The 24,058-nt window shown below is 42.8% G+C and overlaps 1 protein-coding gene across 1 annotated transcript in view; it reads left to right on the top strand.

Annotated features, from left to right (window-relative positions):
* Positions 1–17,687, top strand: part of LOC120523327 (SAM domain-containing protein SAMSN-1-like) — a 62,460-nt gene extending 44,773 nt beyond the window's left edge. Inside the window, exons 7-8 of the mRNA XM_039744544.1 lie at positions 9,295–9,445; positions 15,735–17,687. Coding sequence (XP_039600478.1) covers positions 9,295–9,445; positions 15,735–15,916 — 333 coding nt within the window. The 3' untranslated portion in view covers positions 15,917–17,687. The remainder of the gene's footprint in view (positions 1–9,294; positions 9,446–15,734) is intronic.
* Positions 17,688–24,058: the final 6,371 nt, after the last annotated feature.

Below are 24,058 nucleotides of genomic sequence, written 5' to 3'. Positions count from 1 at the left end.
TGGCATTCACACCAAAGAGTTTAATCTTTGTCTCATCAGACCAGAGAATTTTATTTCTCATGGTCTGAGAGTCCTTCAGGTGCTTATTGGCAAACTTCAGGCGGACTGCCATGTGCCTTTTACTAAGGAGTGGCATCCGTCTGGCCACTCTACCATACAGGCCTGATTGGTGGATTGCTGCAGAGATGGTTGTCCTTCTGAAAGGATCTCCTCTCTCCACAGAGGACCTCTGGAGCTCTGACAGAGTGACTATCGGGTTCTTGGTCACCTCCCTGACTAAGGCCCTTCTCCCCCGATTGCTCAGTTTAGATGGCCGGCCAGCTCTAGGAAGAGTCCTGGTGGTTTCGAACTTCTTCCACTCACGGATGATGGAGGCCCCTGTGCTCACTGGGACCTTCAAAGCAGCAGAAATTTTTCTGTAACCTTCCCCAGATTTGTGCCTTGAGACAATCCTGTCTTAGAGGTCTACAGACAATTCCTTTGACTTCATGCTTGGTTTGTGCTCTGACATGAACTGTCAACTGTGGGACCTCATATAGACAGGGGTGTGCCTTTCCAAATCATGTCCAATCAACTGAGTTTACCACAGGTGGACTCCAATTAAGCTGCAGAAACATCTCAAGGATTATCAGGGGAAACAGGATGCACCTGAGCTCAATTTTGAGCTTCATGGCAAAGGCTGTAAATACTTATGTACATGTGATTTCTCAGTTTTTTTATTTTTAATAAATTTACAAAAACCTCAAGTAAACTTTTTTCACATTGTCATTATGGGGTGTTGTGTGTACTTTCCGGATGCACTGTATATATGTTTGGCATCATTCTTTTCAGAATTTATCAAACTTTAATGTGATGATGTTAGATTTTCAGATTCTTATTATGTTTTTAAATTATAAACTGAAAAATGCGAGACAAGACTTTGTGCCAAGAGGTTTAACCACACCAGGGGCCAGAAATAAAAGACAAAGAGTAGGACAGCTGCTGTACAGGCTTTTAAATGTTCAAAGCACCGTACATAATGCAGACCATGAGGCATGGCAGCAGCAGCAGTAAGCCAACAGCTGATCGAACAAAGAGGAGGTAAAAAAAAGTGTATTTGTTTCTCATTGTATTACTGTCTAAGAGGGGGAGTGGCAGAGACACGAAGTGGCTGCAGCGTAGTGTAGACCGGGGGGGTTGGCGAATAAAGTGAGCAGGGGGCGAACCCCCTACTAAAGTATAAGTAAGCGAATACATCCATCCATCCATCCACTATCGAACCCGCTATATATCCTAACTACAGGGTCACAGGGGTCTTCTGGAGCCAATCCCAGCTAGCACAGGGCGCAAGTCAGGAAACAAACCCCGGGCTGGGCACCAGCCCACCGCAGGTAAGCGAATACAGTAAGATGATAATATAATAAAATGATAGTAAATATATTCAGTAAAGGGACTTGATATGAAAAGCTTTTAGGACAAGTCATGCAAAAAACATTTGGGTGTCTCAATTTCACTTTTATATTTATTTAACTTTAAACTTTTCCTGTGCTTTTATAAAAAGCAGGGTCAGAAAATGAATACATGATTGGATGCTCATGATAAATTAAGTGTTAGGTTTTAAGCTTTACCAACCTTTCACAAAATAAGCAAACAGTCCTTCTCTTCTCAGATTGTAATGACCAACTTTTCATTGTTCTTACTGAGGAGAACTAGTTCATCAAGACTCTGTCCTAATTGTATACATTGTACTGCAGTTGAGCTGGTGAGACATGATCCAAAACCATAAGTCAGGTAAACCTTGAAATATGCCCTGCATCTGCCGAAGACCTTATACTCTTATAACACTATCTTTCGAGTTCCACCAAATTGAGAACATGCACAAAGTTAAATCTTCTGGGTCTGGAATATTGCATTAATACATTTACATCAGTATTTGTTATACTGCTCTTTTAATCCATTTTAATCCACATTTTTCAACATCTGGAGCAGTGCTAAAAAGCCATCTGAACTTGCTTTGAACACTCTCAGCAATTGATTACCTTAAGGAATTACTTCAAACAGAGGAATACACAGCAAGCACAAGACATGTTCTGGCATCTTTGATTTCTTAGATAAATTCAACAGGGTATCCAACTTCACCAATATTGCCATACATACACTTTCTAGGTCTCTAAAGCTGAGCTAACCTACCTCAATGAATACATGTTTAATGAGAAAGTGTTACTGTCTCATGTCATTGGTACTCAAGATATCCTTAGAAACCTAATGGAAAGCCAGTGTATTCTGAAAATGGGCCCCCTTTCACCAATGTTTTCAATAGTATAGTAAATGTAAATCTACTGGTTGTTGGACAGATGCTGTAGATGAGCCTGCTGCCAGTGTAACAACGAGTATCTTCTGAATGTATTGTTTTGATTTCTTTGCAATATTTACTGCATTAGATTTGATATTTTCTCCTGTGTATATCTTGTCTCCATACAAGTAATTTTTTGTACAAAAGGTATGAATTTCTGTTGCATCTTATAAATACAGCGGCTGCTGAATGTTTCACCAGTAAAGTAACTCCAGAAGCTAACGCTCAGAGTTTACATCATCTGCATGAAGAATAAATGCTACTTCCTGTTACAAATTTACCTCATGTCACACCAGTGTTCATCTTCTTTTGACTCATCTCTTTTGGGACACTTCTTTGGCCCTACAGACCTCAGTTCAGTTAGGTATTATAGGTTTGCTTTACTTAGGTCAAGTGTGAAAAAAGAATTGCATTGTCTTTGTGATGTAGAATAATTATTGTCCATATGAAATATGAAGGTTATGTCCATGTATATATAAGCTTTGTTAGACTGCTCTAGTTTCTTCCCATATATCAAAGATACATTTGAAAATTGTAAATTAGCACAGTGTGCTAACAACTAATTCATACTTAGTTCCAGAACTGTGTATGTTTTTATTAGAGTAGGCTGTGATTCTTTTATTTAATGGAAAAGTGAGTTCATAAAAGAAAATGAATGGATTTGACCAAACTGTCAGAAACAGACTCAATATGAGGGAGGAATGAGGGCCTTAATATCCTCTAGTAGGACCTGTGCTCAAAGTCCATCACCGTGCACCTTGATTTGCATTCACCAGAAAATACCAAAATTGCTCCGCTATTGGCACCCTGTTCTCTTCAAAGATGAGAGCAGTTTCAAAATGAACGCATGTGACAGACGTGAAAGAGTCTGGAGACACCATGGTGAACATTTTGCAGCCTGCAACATCATCCAGTATGATTGGTTTGCAGTGGGTTAGTGATGGTCTGGAGAGGCATATCTTTGGATGGTCACACAGACCTCCATGTGCTAGGCAACACAATGAAATCGTCAGAGCCATTGTCAGACTTTGCACTGGTGCAGTGGGCCCTGGGTTCCTCCTGGTGCAGGACAATGCCTAGCCTCACGTGGCCAGAGTGTTTAGGCAGTTCCTGGATGATGAAAGCGTTGATGCCATTAACTGGCCCGCATGTTCCCTTGACCTGAATCCAATTAAGAACCTCTGGGACCAAGACTGATGCCTTGATCCAGGTCTGGGTGGAGATCCCCAGGTCACCATCCACTGTCTCATCAGAAGCATGCCAGACATTGTCAGGAGTGCATACAGTCAACGTGGGGGCCATACACACTACTTTATCACATTATGAGTTGCCATGATGAAATTCATACAAGTTGGATCAGCCTGTAAATTCGATTTTTGACTTTGATTTTTGGTGTGATGTTGAATCCAGCCCATAATGGATGGTTCATTTTGGTTTCTTTTGACTGTTGTTACTTCATTTTGTTTTCAACAAATTACACAGTATCACTTAGTAAAAACTTCCACTTGAATAGTTCATTCGTGTCTGCGTGGGTTTCCTCCGGGTACTCTGGTTTCCTCCCACAGTCCAAAGACATGCAGGTTAGGCGCATTGGCGATTCTAAATTGTCCCTAGTGTGTGCTTGGTGTGTGTGTGTGTGTGTGTGTGTGTGCACACGCCCTGCGGTTGGCTGGCACCCTACCCAGGGTTTGCTTCCTGCCTTGTGCCCTGTGTTGGCTGGGAATGGCTCCAGCAGACCCCCGTGATCCTGTAGTTAGGATATAGCGGGTTGGATAATGGATGGTTGGATGGATAGTTCATTCATTAATTGAGATCTGATGTGTGATTTAAGTGTTCCCTTAATATTTTTCAGCAGTGTTTTTTTTCGAACCAATCTTTTTTTCCTGAACGGCCAGCTCATATTATATATACAATATATATAAAACATGCAGCTGAATGAGGGCCTTAATATCCTCTAGTAGGATCTGAGCTCAAAGTTTGGTCAGAAACATGCACACCAGTGTCCAGGTGGAGAACATTATGTAGGGCTCTGGCAGTGCTTCTCCTGTTCCTCCTCACACAAAGGAGCAGGTACTGGTCCTGCTGCTGGGTTGATGTCCTTCTATGGCCCTGTCCAGCTCTCCTCATGTAATGGCCAGTCTCCTGGGATTGTCTCTTGATACTGTGCTGTTAGACATAGAAAACCTTCTTGCAATGGCACGTATGAACGTGCCAACCTGGAGGAGCTGGACTACCTCTGCAACATGAATCAGCTGCACGTACCGCCGCATGCTACCAGTAGTGACAAGGACACTAGCAAAATACAAAAGTAGGGAAGAATCAGTCAGGAAGGATAAGGAGAAAACATGCATATTTCATACAAGAAGCAAATGCCTGTCAGCTGCTGTCTTGATTGGGGATATTCAATTCCAAAGCACTTTTCTTTCATTTATTTAAAACACGTACAAATTTCCATATCCTCACCCTGCTCTGCCCCACCCTGACCCATGTCCCTCCGGTAAATTGTCAGAAAGCTTTAACTGCAGCCACTGTGTGTCCTTTTTCATCTCTTGAAAAGCTATTTCATCATTGACCAAAGGTCACACAGTGAGTGGAAACTGAAACTATGTGGTTTCTTTTGAATGCAGGAATACAGTCAGAAATTATCAGAATATTCCTGCTTCACAGATAAATTATGTTTAGCTCTGTTTACAGTTAAACTATTGACCACTAACAGCCACCAAATACACACCTACACAAACTCACACTGTCGGATGATGCACATAGTAATTAACCAGGCAATCTCTTGTGTTAGCATGAGAAAGGACTAATAAATACCCAGAGTATTTAAAGTCCTTCTTTATTTCCAGGCATGAGATTATGAAAGAATTCAGTCTCTGGAGAAAATCAGTTTTAGTCCATGGGTTTTACATACATAAATATCTTACCTAAAGTGCATAAAATAAAAGTAAAAAGTATTGCTTGTCAGAATACTTTTTGAATGTAGCATACAATGGATATTTGAGACAATTTTATTAACTTTTAGTTTAATGGCTAGTTTTATTCTTTTTACACAAAGGCATTCACAAATGCACATGCATACATATAGGTATTTATACATTCATTCAAACCGGTCTACCTGATCAGGTATATGTATCTGAACCTATATAGTGTGGCGGAAGTGCTGCCCTTGCGCCCGGAGGCACTCCTGGCATAAATCATCCCTGGTTTGTCAGCACTTCCTGGTGTCCCGGAAGTGCTGTCCTCCAGGAATCAAGGACCTACCGGGTACCCAGGGAAAAGAAGTGCTGCTCTCCCGGTTCCTCCTTTCTCCAGGCATCCTGGTGGGGCAGGGCTCCTGGCCGTCTATCACACTGCTCCTTCCCCAGGTGAAACCCGTAGGGCGAAGCGGCCTGTCCCGCGACGGCTGTCCTTCGACAAGTTGGGGCGCTGGCCTGTCTTGGGTCACAGTTCCATTCCTGAAAAAATAAACACAAGGACGGCAAGGCGCGTCCACTACGGCACTTCATGGCGTCATCCGTAAGCATACGCCTACATCTGTGACCAGTGTTATTACATGTGAAGCACCGGCGCTTCCCTTCATGTCCTCATGCCCTCCAGACATGGCAACAAGATTGGTCTCTGTGTTCCACCTGGTCCCCAGCCAGGCTTGGGGCTTCCCTCTGCACCTGCAGAGGGTGGCTCTCGACAGCAGGTGGCCACACAGGCCCAGCCTGCCCCTTGTCAGGAATTTCAGACCTCTGTCTCCAGCTCCTCCTCTTTCTACTCTGGGATGTAAGGACGTTCTGGGTCTCCTTATGGGGTAAAAGGAGACCCCACACTGTCTGCATCTCTGTGGACCGGCGTGAGACCGACGCTGGCTGTGGAAGAATGGCACCTAGACCCCCGGCATCTTACCTGCCCTCTTGCTCCACACCCACCCCACGACCGGTCCCCACCACCGCATCCACTGTCAGAGGAACAGCTACTTGGTTCCCAGAACCAACTGATACTGGGCCCCCTTCGCACGTCCTGCCTTTTTCCTTTACGACACAGGTGTCACCTACCTGTGTCACCACGTCACTCTGGCCAGAGTATCCAGTGCCGCGCCATTCCGCCCACTGTCGCAGCATCTTCACAGGTGCGATCGCCTTCCCCTCCAGCTTCTCCAACAGCTCACGGATGATTTGTATAACCTCGAGGAGTGATTCGTCTTGCTGAAGGCATTCCTCCAGCTCACGATGAGCCGCAAACAGAGATGAAACATCAGCCGGCGGTGGACTTACTGGTTGTTGAGTCTTATGTTCCGGCTTTGCATCACCAAGCCTCCTTCGCCGGGTCCTCCCGTAGCTTAGGATGGACGTTCATTGGTCCCGCCTCCAACCAATCATTGGCGGGCATGCAACAGACCCCGTCCAATCCTTTGCCTGTCTTGGGGAGGGATTTCCGGTCTGCGGCCATCTTGCTTCCTTTTTTCCTGGTGCGGTGACGAGCCTCCTGGCAGCTCTGCAGCTGCCGCGGCTTTTTGAGCTGCAGCTGTGACTCCTTGGCAGCTCTCCCTGCTGCCTCCGCACCAACGAATCCCCGCAGATTGGCACGCGTCTGCCACTGACGCAGATCCGGGCAGCCCCTGCCTGCAACACACAAAACACGCCCGGCCCTGCAGGACCGGCTGCCAGTGGGCAAGGAACTTACCTCCCGGATCTTGCCTGTCCGAGGAAACATCCTTGGCATGGCCTCACTAGACGCAATGCCGTCCTGGGCTTCTTCAGCAGCAGTGCAATCCGGCTACACTCGTCGTTCTCTTCTCGCACCAGGTGGGAATGGTCCTCCTGCGGTCTGGTGGTGGTCCGTGGGGCGAGTCTCTCACGCGGGGTTGTGTGCATGCCACTTCCGTGGCGCATGTGTGGGCACACCTGCTGCACCGGGCCGTCCACAAAATTATTTAAGTTGACGGGTCCCCGCCTTGAAACAGGCAGAGAGACCCATCTGGGATGACATTGTGGACACTGGCCCAGACACAGACAGGTAGACATGGTTTAATCACCCAACACACATTTATTTACATCTAATATATACAAATGTGCCACATAACCCCAAACCTCCCCCAAAGTCCAGGCCTTTCTCCAATGCCTTCTTCTCAGGTCCGCCTCCACTCCTCTCCACCAAGACTTCGTCCTCTGCACTCCCAACTCCAGCCCTCGAATGGAGGGAGGCTGCCCCCTTTATACACACCTGGATGTGCTCCAGGTGCCTCCCAATAATCTTCAGTTGGCACTCCCCCAGCACTTCCGAGTGTGGCGGACGTGCTGAGGACCAGGGCTCTTCAGGCATTGGGTTGTCCCCTGGCGGTGACCACAGGCCCCTATAGGGTTGAGCTTCCAAGCTCAGTTCCCGTGGTCCCCAAAGCCACCAGGGCAGTTGCCCCCTCATGGTCTGGAGGAGGCGTAAGCCCTTCTCCAGTCCTCCTGGGCGTCCCGGCTGGGTACCACCCCCAGCCACACACCACAATGTAAATATATAAACCAATGTATATATCTGAATGGATTTATCCAAACCAATGTGTACACTTAAACCAGTATACTGTATATATATTTGAACGGATTTATATGTTTATGAACCAATCTTTATTTCCTGAATGGTCCCTCTTATATATAGAGTTCTAGGAGATATAATATATATATATATTACCCGGCTGGGATGCCAGCTAGATGGAAGGACAAGGAGAGAAGGCATCTGCAAGGCACTACCTCCCCTGGGACATTAGAGGGAATCTCTCCAGAGTGGCTGTGGCACCATGGATTCCCGCAGGGTATGCTTGGAGTTGGAGTTCAGCTCCTTGGGGGCTTCCAGGGGAGAGCTGCAGAGTCCTACTTTGGGCTTTCACCCAGACCAGCTTAAATGAAGCAGCCTCACTCCATACAGAGAGTCAGAGTCTGGAAGGACAAAGCATACTGGAGTAGGAGTGGAGGCTCGGAAAGAAAAGAAAAGAACAGTGTTAACTGTACTTTAAACTGCTGTACTTTGGGCAGCGAGGAAGAAGCATTTTCCCTGCTGAAAATAAATGTGTGCTGTGTTGAACGTGTGGCTCTGTTTCTGTCTGTGTTGGGTTAGGGTGGCTGTATGTGCCTCAGTAGTCCACAATATATGCAGTATATATATATATATATTTAGTACAGGCCAAAAATTTGGACACACCTCCTCATTCAATGTGTTTTCTTTATTTTCATGACCATTTACATTGGTAGATTCTCACTGAAGGCATCAAAACTATGAATGAACACATGTGGAGTTATGTACTTAACAAAAAAAGGTGAAATAACTGAAAACATGTTTTATATTCTAGTTTCTTCAAAATAGCCACCCTTTGCTCTGATTACTGCTTTGCACACTCTTGGCATTCTCTCGATGAGCTTCAACAGGTAGTCACCTGAAATGGTTTTCCAACAGTCTTGAAGGAGTTCCCAGAGGTGTTTAGCACTTGTTTGCCCCTTTGCCTTCACTCTGCAGTCCTTCACTATTTTGAAGAAACTAGAATATAAAATAAGTACTGTATAAACTGTCCAGCTATCAATGTTCACAAATTTTTTAAGATGTGATTCTTCAAAGTTTAACTAAAATAATTGATTCCCAATTGATTGTACTCTGTACTGTATTCCCTCTGTACTAAATACTAAGGTATTCCTGATTAACTACAGTATACAGAAACTGCAAATACACATCTGAAATGTTATAAAAGTATCCTATTTACATGTTTAATTAGCATTAGGAAGAAAGTCTACTAAAGTTAACATTTTAAATAAAAGCATCAAATGCTATTTTGCAGCAAGTAGCACATTGCAAGATCCCTCGCAAGGTTAAGACACACAAGATTTGGTGTTGTTTTAACTTACCGAGTTCATAATAAATTATATTCACTGTAAAATAATGAAATTTAAAAAAAAAATCACTTCCCAACTTGTAATCAATTTTAATCTCCACAGGAATATGAATCATCTCTCCTGCTGAATGGCTATCAGACACTAGAAGATTTAAAAGATTTAAGGGAGAATCATTTGATAGAACTGAATATTTTGGATCCAGATCATCGAGCCAGATTTCTAGCTGCAATTGAAGTTCTAGGAGATATTGAAAGTAAGTAAAAGTATGAGTAAAACAGTTAGTGTCTGATGTAAGATGCAGTGCTAAGGCTTATAGTGATTTTGTTGATGATTTTAAAGATGAAGAGCCCAGTTTGCTGCTTAGATGCACTCTGAGCATGTTACCCAACCTTCCTGCTATCTGTCTGTTAGAAAGTTTATTTTTATGTCCTTTTGAAAGCCACTTCCTATGAAAGTGTCATATTGAAAACATGATTGATGAAGTCATTTCTTTTTAAGTTAGTTTCAGTAAAATGACACCACTTCAATGGTACTACACTTCCATTGTGGAAGTTATACTTTGCGACTATAGCTGAATTAATAAAGTGATGTATACTGTGCACAATAAATATGGATACATAATCACTCACATATGAATGCATGCATGCACAAAGCACATACATTCTCAAATCACCATAATTCAATGCAAGGGAGCAACAGACCATCACGTATCCCAGCAGTCCTAAAGAGGACACCAACCTATCACAGGACATAAACACACTCACTCACATTATGATTTGTGAAAAGCTGACATGGAAAGTATCAATTTTGTGTACTTAATATTCTTTCCTGTCTTACACTCAAGGCTGCCAAAATAGGCTCTGGCTCCTGTGCTCCAAAATGTAATTTCAGCAAATGGATGGATATGAGAATATTAATGAGTAATTAACTGTTTAACTGTAATGACATCAAGAATATAGAATGCCTTTCAGGATCCCCATTTTTGCTTTTGAGGAGTTAACGCCAAATGATAATAATGAGCCCCTTTTGATTGAATTGTCTAATTCCAATGTCACATTAAACAATTTCTCATTACAGGTGATGTCAAAATTGATGTGACAATCTTGTCACCTGAGAGTGTCTGATTACTGTATACAACCAGATTTATCAGAAAATCAACCCTTTTTCTGGCATTCAATAATATGCTACCTGGCTAAACTGCTGGTTGTGCAAAGGGTTTACAGGTGTGGCACGTTTATCTGCAATCTTGGCCCTTTTTTTCTTTTTCCATTCTGTCGTGATATATAAAATACAAGACATCAGAGAGCTGAGTCCTTCTTCTGTCTGCAAAGTCAAAGGCTCCTGTGTTCATTATTGCTATTAACAGCATTATATATGTTGTACATCCAGATGAGCGCTCATTGATTCTCAGCTCTCGCACACACAGAGCTCACTCCTGTGACTTAACACACATTTTTCCAGGACAAAATGTTGACTGGATGAAATGAGTAGCTGGGTTTGTCAAATTAAATGACTGCTGGTCACATTAACACACCACAACTTCCCCCAGCTATCTAAGATTATATAAATAACGTCTGTAACTGAAAGTCATGTGCTGTGACGCACCTATCACACAAGCTGGTGACCCTCAGAAATTTGTCTTCTGATTGAGTTGTGACTTTGGGTCTGCCAGAGCTCTTCCTATCAGAGTTTCTTCCAGTTTCCAATTGCCTTTGATTGAGAAAGACACTGTACTCACTGACACTTTGATTTTATTTTGTGTGATTTTTTTCTCTAAATGAAAGGCGTACACTTCTATTAATAATAATGCTCTGTCATATTTAATTTGTTAATTGACATTTTCTTGCCATTATCACTGAAATATCATCCAAGAAGTACTTCAGAGGGTGTAGTAACTCTGCTTCAAGATAGACAGAGGGTTTTGAAGTAATCAACAACATTTAGGACACCTGTACAAATTGTTTGCTTCAACTTACAAGGCTTAATTTGCTTAATTTAATTGCTGCAGAACATCTGTAAGTTGTAACCTATTAGTTGTTCCCTGAAGAAGGCCCATTTGTTAATATTCTTATATTTCCTTTTTTTCAGTTTTTGCTAACTTAAACTTTAAATTTAAACCTCTGGTATCTTGCTGTGTACCTTTTCACCATTCTAGGCCATTCATTGCATTTCATGTGATTACATCTGAAGAACAAATGAGGTGTTCTAAAACTTTTGACCTGTAGTGTACATGTTTTTAGTTCATAGTATTTATTGAGTTCAGAAAAGCATAACTTCAAGGTGTGGCACAGAAACTTTGCCTTGGGTCTTAATCCAGGCTTCTGTGTGCTGTTTGCACATTCTTACTGTGTTTGAACTGGTTTCTTTTACATACAATTTCATCCCATCCTCTCAAGATAACATGTATAATATAATAGGGACATCATTTAATCTTAATCATGATAGGCCATAGCTTATTCTGACAGCATCAGGAGTAGAGCAGGTATCAGTACTGGATAAGACTCCAGTACATGGCATTGCACATTAACAAATACACTGACACATGGGGACATTTTAGTGCTGCCAGTTAAACTAACATATATATAACTTTGAGAAATGGAAGTTAAAGCAGAGTACATGGAGGAAAAACCCACACAGGAGAATGTAACAATTCTGCACAGACAGCAACTGTGTCAGGATCAAAACTTCATACAAATCCTCCATATTTCAGAGCTACTGATGAAATTGTATGTTGGATTTGAAACCAGCACTCTTTGTCTGTTTTGAAGTAGCACTAACCATAGTCATCCATTGCTGCCCACAGGTTAAATAACAATTTTAAATTTCTGCAAGTGTGATTGTCATTGAATATGACCTTACAGTGCAGTTTGTTTCATTCTTTTGTCATGTGGACTAGAAGGTGTATGAGAAAGTCCTGAGTGATGCACAAAAATGGCTATTTAATTTATAAACATTCTGCAACATTTAAGAGGTTTAATAAATATTATAGCGCCAAGCAAACTTTTAGGATGACCAAACTTGTGAGTGTAAGGCAAAATTAATTTTGGAGTTAACCAATATCGGTAGGATGTGGCATATAAATTGCTTAAGCTGATTGCCAACTAACCTGAAATAGTTTTAGACTTCTTTCAAGCTTTTTCTTTCATGTATTTGTTTCTTTTCAATATTTAACTCCTGTCTGGTTTCCCTTTTCATTTTACTGCTTTCCTGCCAAGGTGAGGCACTGGTTAATGCTGCCAGATCCCAAATAAAGTGTCCTGGGTTTGAATCTCACACCTGGTGGCCATCTGTGTAGAGTTTGCATGTTCTCCCTGTGTTTGTGTGAATTTGTCTCCAAATACTCCTCCCACACTGCCCATTCTTAATTGGTCCTATGTGAGCGTGCACAAGAGTGAGCCCCAGTGATAGTTCAGTGTGAAAGGCTGATTCCTATATTTTCTGCCTTACGCTATTGGGAGAAGCATTGGCCCACCACAATCCTAAGTTGTATTAAACAGGTTTCAGAATGTAATGTTTCATGATTTTTTTACATTTCTTTCTCTCTTTCAGTGTTCCAACAAATTCTTTGAATCTCATTGGTTTTATCTAAACATTTTCATTTCCCTAGTCGTATTAATCCTGACTTATTGGAGCCTCACTGCATAGCACACTTCAGAACACACAGTAGTCCTGTTTATCCAACAGCTCCCTGCTATAGTGTTTACAGTTAGGGGAGTCAACTAATTTCCTGCTCACATAGGTCTGTTTGTTGTTTTAATGCTCACTAAACACAAATTGTCAAACAAAAAAAAGACAAGGTGAGCTTCTATGAGGCTGTCCTGCAAGTCCTACTTTAACATGATTATATCATGCAGTAGGCATCTTTAACCAACTCAGGGCCAGGCACTAGTCGACGACAGAACATACACGTACACACATACACATTACACATTACACAAAGTCAATCCAGGCCACCTCAGAATTACTCATACTTGCTTTCCAAATAATTTATGTCAGAGAGTGAATTGAAAAAAAAATGCATTTACTCGATTATCTTCTGCAGTGCATAATGAGAATACTGACTTAGTCTGATTTTTACTCTTTCACCTTTTTATTCCATATGTCAAAATGTCACAGGATTTATAGAAGCCATGCTGTATGATAATCTAAATATAACCAGGATTTTGAACAAAGCTTCTTTGGGATGAAATCCTCCCATCCATTTTCGGTATCCACACAATCCAGGGATCAGATGGCCACAACCAGTTCAAGGAAGTCTTCCGGAGCCATTCCTAGGCTCTCATTCCATATAAAAATTTTTTGAAAAATACAATATTTTGCAAATGTACTTATGTAAGAAAAATGAAATACCATGCCATTTGCTTAAGTAAGATATTAAAGGTCAATATTGAAAGAAAACTGCTATTAGTTATAAATGAAACTTATGTTAATGTTATATTTTATTTTCAGCTTTCTTCAACTATTCTTGAAAAATGTTTTAATTTAGAGAATTTTTACATTTGTAAACCGAACATTTCTGTTTAAAATTAAAACTTCATATAGAAACTGGGGGCAGCACTGTGGTACAGTGTGCTAAGCTGCTAAAGCTGTTGTTACCTTATGTTACATCTGGTCATGGGGTATGTCACTGCATACTACAGTTTCTGATCTGATCACCGGACCATGTCAGTTTAACTGAGTAAAAATCACTGGCCATATCACATTTACCCACTGAATGATGACCTTCCAGCACAGCCGTGCTTGCCCCCTTTTTCTGACAGCTTTGACGGGCAAAGTAGTGCTCTGGTGCCCATGCTTTAATAGCAAAACAGAAACATACACAGGCATCAGAAACATTGTGGGTGCTTATGTTCCTGGGGGCCCCAGCCAAAGCCTATTGTGCCCATATGTTAAGATGGCCCTCACTACCTGATGGAGCCAGTGCTGTATGAAAGGTTAACAAGTACAATGAGTGCAGTCAGCATCTCAGCCATTTTTCCTTTTTCCATTCTATCAGGTGTGTAAAACACAAGACATCAGAAAGACAAGCTTCTCTTCTGCTTGTGAGATCCAAAGCCCCCTTGTTCCTTATTCTTCGCCACTGCATTACAGTATATGAATTTTACTACCAGATGAGCATTCATTGGTTCTCAGCTCTCATGGACACAGAGAGCTCTAAGACAAAATTCAAAGGTTTGATTTTAGCAGGGAAAATTGCAAACTAATTGGAGTGAGTCGCTGGGCATGCCACATTATGCAACCGGCTTTACAGAAGCACTTTGTTGACTGACTGCCTCTGACTTCCTAAGATTAAATAAATTAAGGCTATGACTGAAAGACACTGGAAAAGTTGTGTAATGTAACATAACCTTTAATTTGCATTTTCCAGAAATTGTGTCTGATTTCCAGCCTTAATGCCATCTGTGTGGAACATTTACAGTACAACCCCCCCACCCCCATGTTCATTTGGCTGTTTATTCCAATAACCCAAAGACATGTACATTAGGTTTATTGGCTCCTGAAAACCGGCCTGTAACTGTGCTCAAGCTATGATGACCAGAGTCCCATGCAGACAAGATTCTAGGCTGTAACATCCTGTGACCTTGTAGTGGAAAAAGTAGGTCCAGAAAATCTGACCTCTTTAGTGCAGGAACATTTAAAAGATCTATAAAGTGCACTATTTTTTACTCAGGAAGCAAGCTACGAACATTCTTTAGAGAGAGAAGAGGATTTTATCTGTCCTCTCCATCTGAAATTTCATAAACAGGAAACCTAACGTCTATTAGTTTATTTTTAGTAAAGTAAAATTTTCTTCTCATAGCAAGAGGTTATCAACAGGTACAAAGCTTTAGGAAATTTTTGAAAATGAGTAATGAAAGATAACAGGATCATCCATTTGATATTAATCTTTTCACCAAAGGCTCACCTCCCCCAAAAAGACTTTAGAAAATGTACACATATTCCCTTATGCTTAATAAAGCAAATTTTCATTCAAAAATCATTTTTGTATATAAGGTTGGTTGAAATCAAAACCTGAAGTTACTGATGTCCGGGTCATGTTTGAACTAAAAAAAGATACTGTAACATGAAAGTACAGAATAAAATGTGTCTATAATGAAGGAATTGTGATGCCCTCTTACTGCAGAATTAAGTCTGCAATGCAAAAAATTCATACTAGCAGACACTGTCATGCTGATGCTGGCTGAGCCTTTGCTTTGAAATTAAGCCTTGAAAACTCAGCAATACACAGTATACAGTCCTGAGGTGTCAAAGCATGTGCTGGTACAGCTGAGTGAAAAGTCCTACATAAATAAATTTCACTTGACATGACTGTTGTATTCGAGTACACCAGTGATAGACTAGCAGCTATTTCTCGCAGATTAACTTCTAAATACTATCAGCTCAGATCAGGATGAATGAAGAACTGGGAAATACTAAGCTGCTCTACTCATTATTCTGTTCATTATTTTGTCATTTGTAAGAACCAAATAGTTAACACTCCACTCTTCTATGCAAGTGTTACATTTGGTTTTCTGAAATACGTTTATTTTTTATGTTTTTAGATGACCTTGAGAGTGGACACCATCTGAGTCCTCAGACAACCACAGAAACTTTTAAAGGAGACCAATTGCACACAAACGAATGTCCAAGGGATTCAGGCTGTTATGTTACTACAGAATGCTCAGACACAGGCAAAGAAGACACAGAAGCTGACAGCCTACCTCAGATAACAGCAGAGTCTTAAATGGAGACTTACTATATTTTAAGAGCAACATGGATAGAAAGTGACATAAGTATTTATTATTAGCAGAATTTGCAAATGAAGGGACTACCTTCAGATATGCATGGAAGGATTTGTAAAATAATTCTTTAACAAACCTCCTTTATCTTTCAGTTGGAGATTTTGACACCTCTGTTCCCTTTTAAAAACTATCATATTAAAAATACCTAAGTTTAGTACTTTGTTTTAAAATGCAAACTGAAGGTGCATCAGGTTGAAACTTGTGGAGAGTTAAGAAGTAAGGTATCTTTTGTAAGTGTAACTTTTTAGGAATTCTTTTTCGACAGAACTGATTGGATTTCCATCTCACTTTATACATTTTAGACATGTTTCCCTCAACGCATGTGGCTTGATCCTCATTAGAGTTTCGAGGCAATTTTTGGCTGAAATCTTTGTACAGCTTCAAGGCATAGTTTGGAGCAGAAACTATTTGTAACTATTTTATTAAAAGTATTCATTTTTTTAAGGTTTAAAAAATACACAAATCCTAGCAGCAAAATCTATGCTAATAAAATGAAAGAATTTCAAGTCCATCTTGGAAACTTTTATAATTTTGCTGTGATTTTCATAGAAGACTAATGTCTAAAGAGATTTTCCACAGGTACTTCGAATTCCTCTGTCATCCCAAATACGTACAGTTTAGAGTGCCTGATGTCTCCAAATTGGCCTTGCGTCAGTGAGCATGCATGTATTTTTATGTGTGTGCCCAGTGATGGACAGTCCTCCTGTCCACAGTTGCTGTTTACCTTAACCAGATGCTACTCACTACCCACTGTAATGAAATAATCAAGTTCAGCAAATGAATGGCACTAGATGGCTCAGAAAGAGAACTAGCAGACAAAGAAAGGAGTGGAAATCCTTTAAGGCGAATGTACCATAATGTCATATTTGTTCTGTTGTGCCAGATATGTATTTTAGAGCAGTACCTGCAAATCTGAACCATACTAAACAGCTGCAGAGTCAGATGTACAGTGTAAAAAACATATTTTCAAAAAATTATGCTATTATTGATAGAAAAATAAATGTTGCAAATAATAGATGTAAATTCTAAATCAAAATGTCTGTCCTTTAATACTATTTCTGATTTGCAGTCTGCTTCATCATTAATGTATAGCCATTGTTTTGCAAGTGTGTGTCTTAGTCTTCATTTATGTGTCCTTTCTGCTTCCTTCATATTTATTATTGTATTCATTAATATCATTTACATAGCCTTTTCTTCATGTCATGTGCTCACCTAGGAATACAAGTGTCAATGCATGAACAATTTTAGACAGTTCATATTTATCAGCCTTATTATTTTCATCATACACTTCCTGTCTGTGCCATGTTGTTTCCAGTAAAATCAGTTCATGGTGCACATGGTATGTTGATTTCTGGCAAGTGGCATTTGGTTGTGGTCTAATTTTTTTGAAGTCTATATATTATAATATTCCTAAACGTTGACTTCCTGTTAAATACGGTGGAATTTTGGTTTTTTTTGCCATTCTATTTGTCTTTATTTATTAATGTTATTTGTTCAGTAGAGTTTGTCTGTTTTATATATATCAATATATGTTATATATAAGTTTCATAGATATTTTTCTGTTAATGTGCTAAAGGTATATTATAGGCCTTTTTGTGTCTAAACATCTCTTTATGATCATTTAATGTATATAGTGGTTGTGTTACATACAATTTTTAGATATACAGTGTATAATTTCTGTAACAGTATTTTTAATAAAGTGCAAAAATTATATTTTTAGTAGGTGAATGGGGATGGATGAGGATCAGTATTCATCTAGATCACTATGGCTACTCTGGAATATATAAAGCACTTTGCAATGGAGTGCCCTTTGAAAGGCCTTAGCATGAACTTATGAAGCATGTTGGATTTCCCTGATGATTATTGTGAACAATGGAAGGAAAGACTAGGAAATGATAATGAGAGACTGAGAAACTCAAAGGATGATTCAAACACAAAAAAGTCAAAGTCAAAAAGCAAGGTCAAAACCAAAAGAAAACTCCTGATACTAGGCCTACTTGTTAGAAAGCTAACTAACGAGAAGGACAAATGCAAAGTATGCTTGTCTACCAAGGAATGCCAACTCACCAATTGCTGCCACATTTGAACAGGAAACTATAAAGAGATTATCTCTTGTGGCAATAACTGTCACATGGAAACCCCAAAACACATTGCAAGCAGCGGCAACGAAAAAGGCAATGCAGAAAATAAAAAGTAAAACCTATTTAAAATCACTGTAAATATATATGGGCACAAAGGACATATTTCAAACTCTCAGATTCCAAAACCTCTGCATGAATGAAAAACTTTACTAATAAAAAGTATTACACTTAAGAAATAATAAAATATAGTTCATATAAACTCTGGAGACTTTTCTAGTAAGGGAGACAGAATATATTTGGTAGCAAGTTAACAGTCAGTCCTTGAATGTAATGTGTTGGAAACAGAAAATATAGACAAGCGTAAGGATCTGAGCATCTTTGACAAGGGCCAAATTGTGATGACTAGATAACTGGGCTCACCACCTATGGGAGGGGCCAAGGAGGTTGGGTGCAGTGTGAGTTGGGTGGTGGCCGAAGGCGGGGACCTTGGCGGTCTGATCCTCGGGTACAGAAACTGGCTCTTGGGACGTGGAATGTCACCTCTCTGAAGGGGAAGGAGCCTGAGCTAGTGCGCGAGGTCGAGAGGTTCCGGCTAGATATAGTCGGACTCACTTCGACGCACAGCTTGGACTCTGGAACCAATCTCCTGGAGAGGGGCTGGACTATCTACCACTCTGGAGTTGCCCCCGGTGAGAGGCGCCGAGCAGGTGTGGGCATACTTATTGCCCCCACTTGGAGCCTGTGCATTGGGGTTTACCCCGTGGGAGAGGGTGGCCTCCCTCCGCCTTCGGGTGGGGAAGGGTCCTGACTGTTGTTTGTGCGTATCGCCAACAGCAGTTTGGAGTATCCACCCTTTTGGAGTCTCTGAGGGGTTGCTAGAGGGCATACCTTCTGGGATTCCCTCGCTTTGCTGGGAGACTTCAATGCTCACGGGCAATGACAGTGAGACCTGGAAGGGCGTGATTGGGAGGAATGGCCCCCCCGATCTGAACCCGAGCGGTGTTTTGTTATTGGACTTCTGTGCTCGCACGGATTGTCCATAACGAACACCATGTTCAAGCATAAGGGTGTTCATATGTGCACTTGGCACCAGGACACCCTAGGCCTCAGGTCGATGATCGACTTTGTGGTCGTGGTCGTCGGACTTGCGGCCATATGTCTTGGACACTCGGGTGAAGAGAGGGGCGGAGCTGTCAACTGATCACCACCTGGTGGTGAGTTGGCTTTGATGGTGGGGGAAGATGCCGGTCAGACCTGGTAGGCCCAAACGTGTTGTGAGGGTCTGCTGGGAACGGCTGGCAGAGTCCCCTGTCAGAAGTAGCTTCAACTCCCACCTCCGCAGAACTTCAACCACGCCCCGAGGGAGGTGGGGACATTGAGTCGAATGGGCCATGTTCCGTGCCTCTATTGTTGAGGCGGCTGACCGGAGCTGTGGCCGCAAGGTGGTCGGTGCCTGTCGTGGCGGCAATCCCCAACCCGCTGGTGGACACCGCGTGAGGGATGCCGTCAAGCTGAAGAAGGAGTCCTATAGGACTTTTTGTCCTGTGGGTCTCTGGAGGCAGCTGATAGGTACCGCAGGCCAAGCGAACGCTGCCGGTTGTTGCTGAGGCAAAACTCGGGCATGGGAGGAGTTTGGAGAGGCCATGGAGAACGACTTTGGACGGCTTCGAGGAGATTCTGGTCCACCGTCCGGCCTCAGGAGGGGAAGCAGTGCAGTGTCAACACCGTATATGGTGGGGATGGTGCGCTGCTGACCTCACTGACGCTAGGGTCGGTGGGAGGAGTACTTCAAGACCTCCTCAATCCCACTAACATGCCTTCCACGAGGAAGCAGAGCCTGGGGACTCTGAGGTGGGCTCTCCCATCTCTGGGACTGAAGTCACCGAGGTGGTCAAAAAACTCCTTGGTGGCAGGGCCCCGGGGTGGATGAGATACCGAGTTCCTTAAGGCTCTGGATGTTGTAGGACTGTCTTGGTTGACACGCCTCTGCAACATCGCATGGACATCGGGACAGTGCCTCTGGATTGGCAGACCGGGTGGTGGTCCCCTCTTTAAAAGGGGACCGGAGGGTGTGTTCCAACTATAGAGGGATCACACTCCTCAGCCTCCCTGGAAAAGTCTATTCGGGGGTTCTGGAGAGGAGGGTCCGCCGGATAGTCAACCTCGGATTCAGGAGGAACAGTGTGGTTTTCGCCCTGGTCGCGAACAGTGGACCAGCTCTTCACCCTTAGCAGAGTCCTGAGGGTGCATGGGAGTTTGCCCGACCGGTCTACATGTGTTTTGTGGACTTGGAAAAGGCATTCGACCGTGTCCCTCGGTGAATCCTGTGGGGGGTGCTCCGGGAGTATGGGGTACCGGACCCAATGATAAGAGCTGTTCGGTCTCTGTACAACCGTGTCAGAGCTTGGTCCGCATTGCCGCAGTAAGTCGAGCCCGCTTCCAGTGAGAGTTGGACTCCGCCAGGGCTGCCCTTTGTCACCGATTCTGTTCATAACTTTTATGGACAGAATTTCTAGGCGCAGCCAGGGTGTTGAAGGGGTCGGTTTGGTGGACTCAGGATTGGGTCACTGCTTTTGCAGATGATGTTGTCCTGTTTGCTTCATCAGGCCGTGATCTTCAGCTCTCTGGATCGGTTCGCAGCTGAGTGTGAAGCGGCTGGGATGAGAATCAGCACCTCCAAATCCGAGAGCATGGTCCTCAGCCGAAAAGGGTGGAGTGCCCTCTCAGGGTTGGGGAGAGATCCTGCCCCAAGTGGAGGAGTTCAAGTATCTCGGGTCTTGTTCACGAGTGAGGGAAGAATGGAGCGTGAGATCGACAGGCGGATCGGTGCGGCATCCGCAGTGATGCGGCTCTGCATCGGTCTGTCGTGGTGAAAAAGGAGCTGAGCCGTAAGGCAAAGCTCTCAATTTACCAGTTGATCTACGCTCCTACCCTCACCTATGGTCATGAGCTATGGGTAGTGACCGAAAGAACGAGATCGTGAATACAAGCGGCTGAAGTGAGTTTCCTCCGCAGGGTGTCTGGGCTTTCCCTTAAAGATAGGGTGAGAAGCTCAGTCATCCGGGAGGGGCTCAGAGTAGAGCCGCTGCTCCTCCGCATCGAGAGGAGTCAGATGAGGTGGCTCGGCATCTGATCAGGATGCCTCCTGGACGCCTCCCTGGTGAGGTGTTCCGGGCACGCCCAACCAGGAGGAGGCCCCGGGGAAGACCCAGGACACGCTGGAGGGACTATGTCTCCGGCTGGCCTGGGAACGCCTTTGGGATTCTCCGGAAGAGCTGGAAGAAGTGGCCGGGAGAGGGAAGTCTGGGCCTCTCTGCTTGCTGCTGCCCCCGCGACCCGACCTCGGATAAGCAGAAGAGGATGGATGGATGGATGGATGGATAGATAACTGGGTCAAAGCATCTCCAAAACAACATGTCTTGTGATGTCTTCCCAGTATGCAGTGGTAAGTACCTATCAAAAGTGGTCCAAAAAAGGACAACTGGTGAAACTGTGACCGGGTCATGGGTGTCCAAGGCTCATTGATGTGCGTTGGGAACAAAGGCTAGCCTGTCTGGTCCAGTCCCACTGAAGAGCTATTGTAGCACAAATTGCTGAACATGCAGGCCATTAGGGAAAGGTGTTAGAACACACAATGCATTGTAACTTGCTATATATGGCACTGTGCAGCTGTAGACCAATCAGAGTGTTCATGCTGCCCCCTGTTCACTGCCAAAATTGCCTACAATGAACATATGAGGGTCAGAACTGGATAATGGAGCAAAGGAAGAAGGTTGCATGTTCTGATAAATCATTCTTTTAGATCATGGTGGATGGCCGGGCGCATGTTTGTTGTTTACCTAGGGAGGAGATGACAGAGGGATGCACTATGGGAAAAAGGCAAGTTGGCAGAGGCAGTGTGATGCTCTGGATAATATTCTACTGGGAAACATTGGATCCTGGCATTCATGTGAATGTTACCTTGACACGTACCACTATCTAAAGTTTTTTGTAGAACATGTACATCCCTTTATGGCAACATGCATGAATGCAGTGGCTTTTTTCAGCAGAATAATGTGCCCTGCCACACTGCAAAAATTGTTCAGGAATGGTTTGAGGAACATGGCAAAGAGTTCAAGGTGTTGAGTTGGTCTCTAAATTCCATACATCTCAATCAGATTGAGCTTCTAAGGAATGTGCTGGGAAAACAAGTCCAATTCATGGCGGCCCCACCTCACAACTTATAAGACTTAAAGGTTCTGCTGCTAATTTCTTGGTGCTGGATATCACAGGTCATCTTCTGAGATTTGGTGGAGTCCATGCTGGGACAGGTCAGAGCTGTTTTGGAGGCACGTGGGGGATCAACAGAATATTAGATAAGAGGTTTCATTGCTGTGGCTGATAGGTGTATGAAATAATTCTAGTGACACATGAATTTCAGGATAATATTGCAATGTCCATTTGATGTCCACCCTGCAGCTCATCTTTTGTGGCTTTTACTGTATGTTCTCTCTGGATCACCTGATTCTATCTGATCACACCTTTGTGCTACAATTTAGAAGCCTGATCCCTCCTTGCTCTTTGTGACATAAAAGGAAAGAATGCTTTCTGCCCAAATGGTTCATATTATCCATGCACCTGTATACAGTAAATGGTAGATGTTGAGAAAAATCCATCAATACATATATTATTGAACTCACTGTTTCCATAACTGACTCACATGGAGCTGTAATTTATTATGATTGCATGACTCCATAAAGTAGCCAGTCTGGAAATAAAAACACATTTCCCTGCAATTGTAACCCCTGTGCCACAGATCAGTTGGTAAACAATGATAGAATTTGCAAATTGAATAATGAAACAACTGAACTGCCACCAGGTCAACAGCTGTTTGTCTGTAATTAATTTCTACTTAACATATTATGCTGGACTCTAGGGCTGATCTTGTCTAAATAATCCTAAGCATGCTCCTGTATGTAGGCTCTGCCACCGAAACAAACGTGACATGGTGGTTTTTGCTAGAAGGTTATGTAAATTAGTAAGGTGTTGGCTAAAGCAAGCCACTTCCTGTTTCACTATGAGAGTTTCTTTTAAAATTGCATAAAAAAGTTACCAATTAACTGGCTTTCAGAATGAGGAACTACTTTAGTCTGCTTTCCAGTTGGGTCAAATATTAAATTTTTCAGGTTTGTCTATAATTTCCAACTTTGTTCTCAGCAATGCTGGATTAACAGGGTTCATTCAATACATCAAATACATAATACAGTACATACAATACATAAGGTTGGTGTGATGGCTAGCTCTACTGCAACACTGCTACTAAGGCCTTGGTTCAATTCCCAGGCTTCTCACCACCTGTATACCATTGTGTTGCCAGGACCATGTGAGGTTTTTAAGATGTTAGGTTGATCGATGACTTAAAAGAGCCCAGTTTAAATGAGTGTGGATGCATGTGTCCTGAGATGATCTGGTGCCATGTCCAAGGTTGTTCCCAACCCTTAAAATGATTTCAGCAGCTAGAAGGGTGATTCATTTTAATTTACAATGCTTTTTCAAAGCTAATTGACAAATTTTCAAAATAAAAAATGTAAAAGTACTATACAGTGGAACCTCGGTTCATGAACGCCTCAGTACATGTACAAATCGGTTTACGACCTAAAAGTTTGCCACATTTTTGCCTCCGTTCACGACCACACACTCAGTATACGAACAAGCCAGTTTCCCTTTCGGTTTCGGTTCAGTCTCTCCCTGTGCATTTCCTTTGCAGCGAGTGAGCGAGCAAGAGAGAGAGAGCGCGACCCACACACACAGGCGTGAGAGAGAAGCACACACACACACACACAGGCGCGAGAGAGGCACACACACACACAGGCGTGAGAGAGAGGCACACACACAGGCGCGTGCTAGAGAGAGACACACACAGGCACTCCAGGGTCGCGAAAGAGAGAGAGAGCGAGAGAGGGAGGGCTGGATGCATAAGGTAAAGAAGGCTTGTTTTTGTTTTCAGTTCTGTTTACAGCAATC

Source organism: Polypterus senegalus, chromosome 2 (genome assembly GCF_016835505.1).
Source record: "Polypterus senegalus isolate Bchr_013 chromosome 2, ASM1683550v1, whole genome shotgun sequence".
Taxonomy (NCBI): Eukaryota; Metazoa; Chordata; class Cladistia; order Polypteriformes; family Polypteridae; genus Polypterus; species Polypterus senegalus.
Note: the sequence above shows the minus strand (reverse complement) of the source record. Positions and strands in the feature narration are given on the sequence as shown.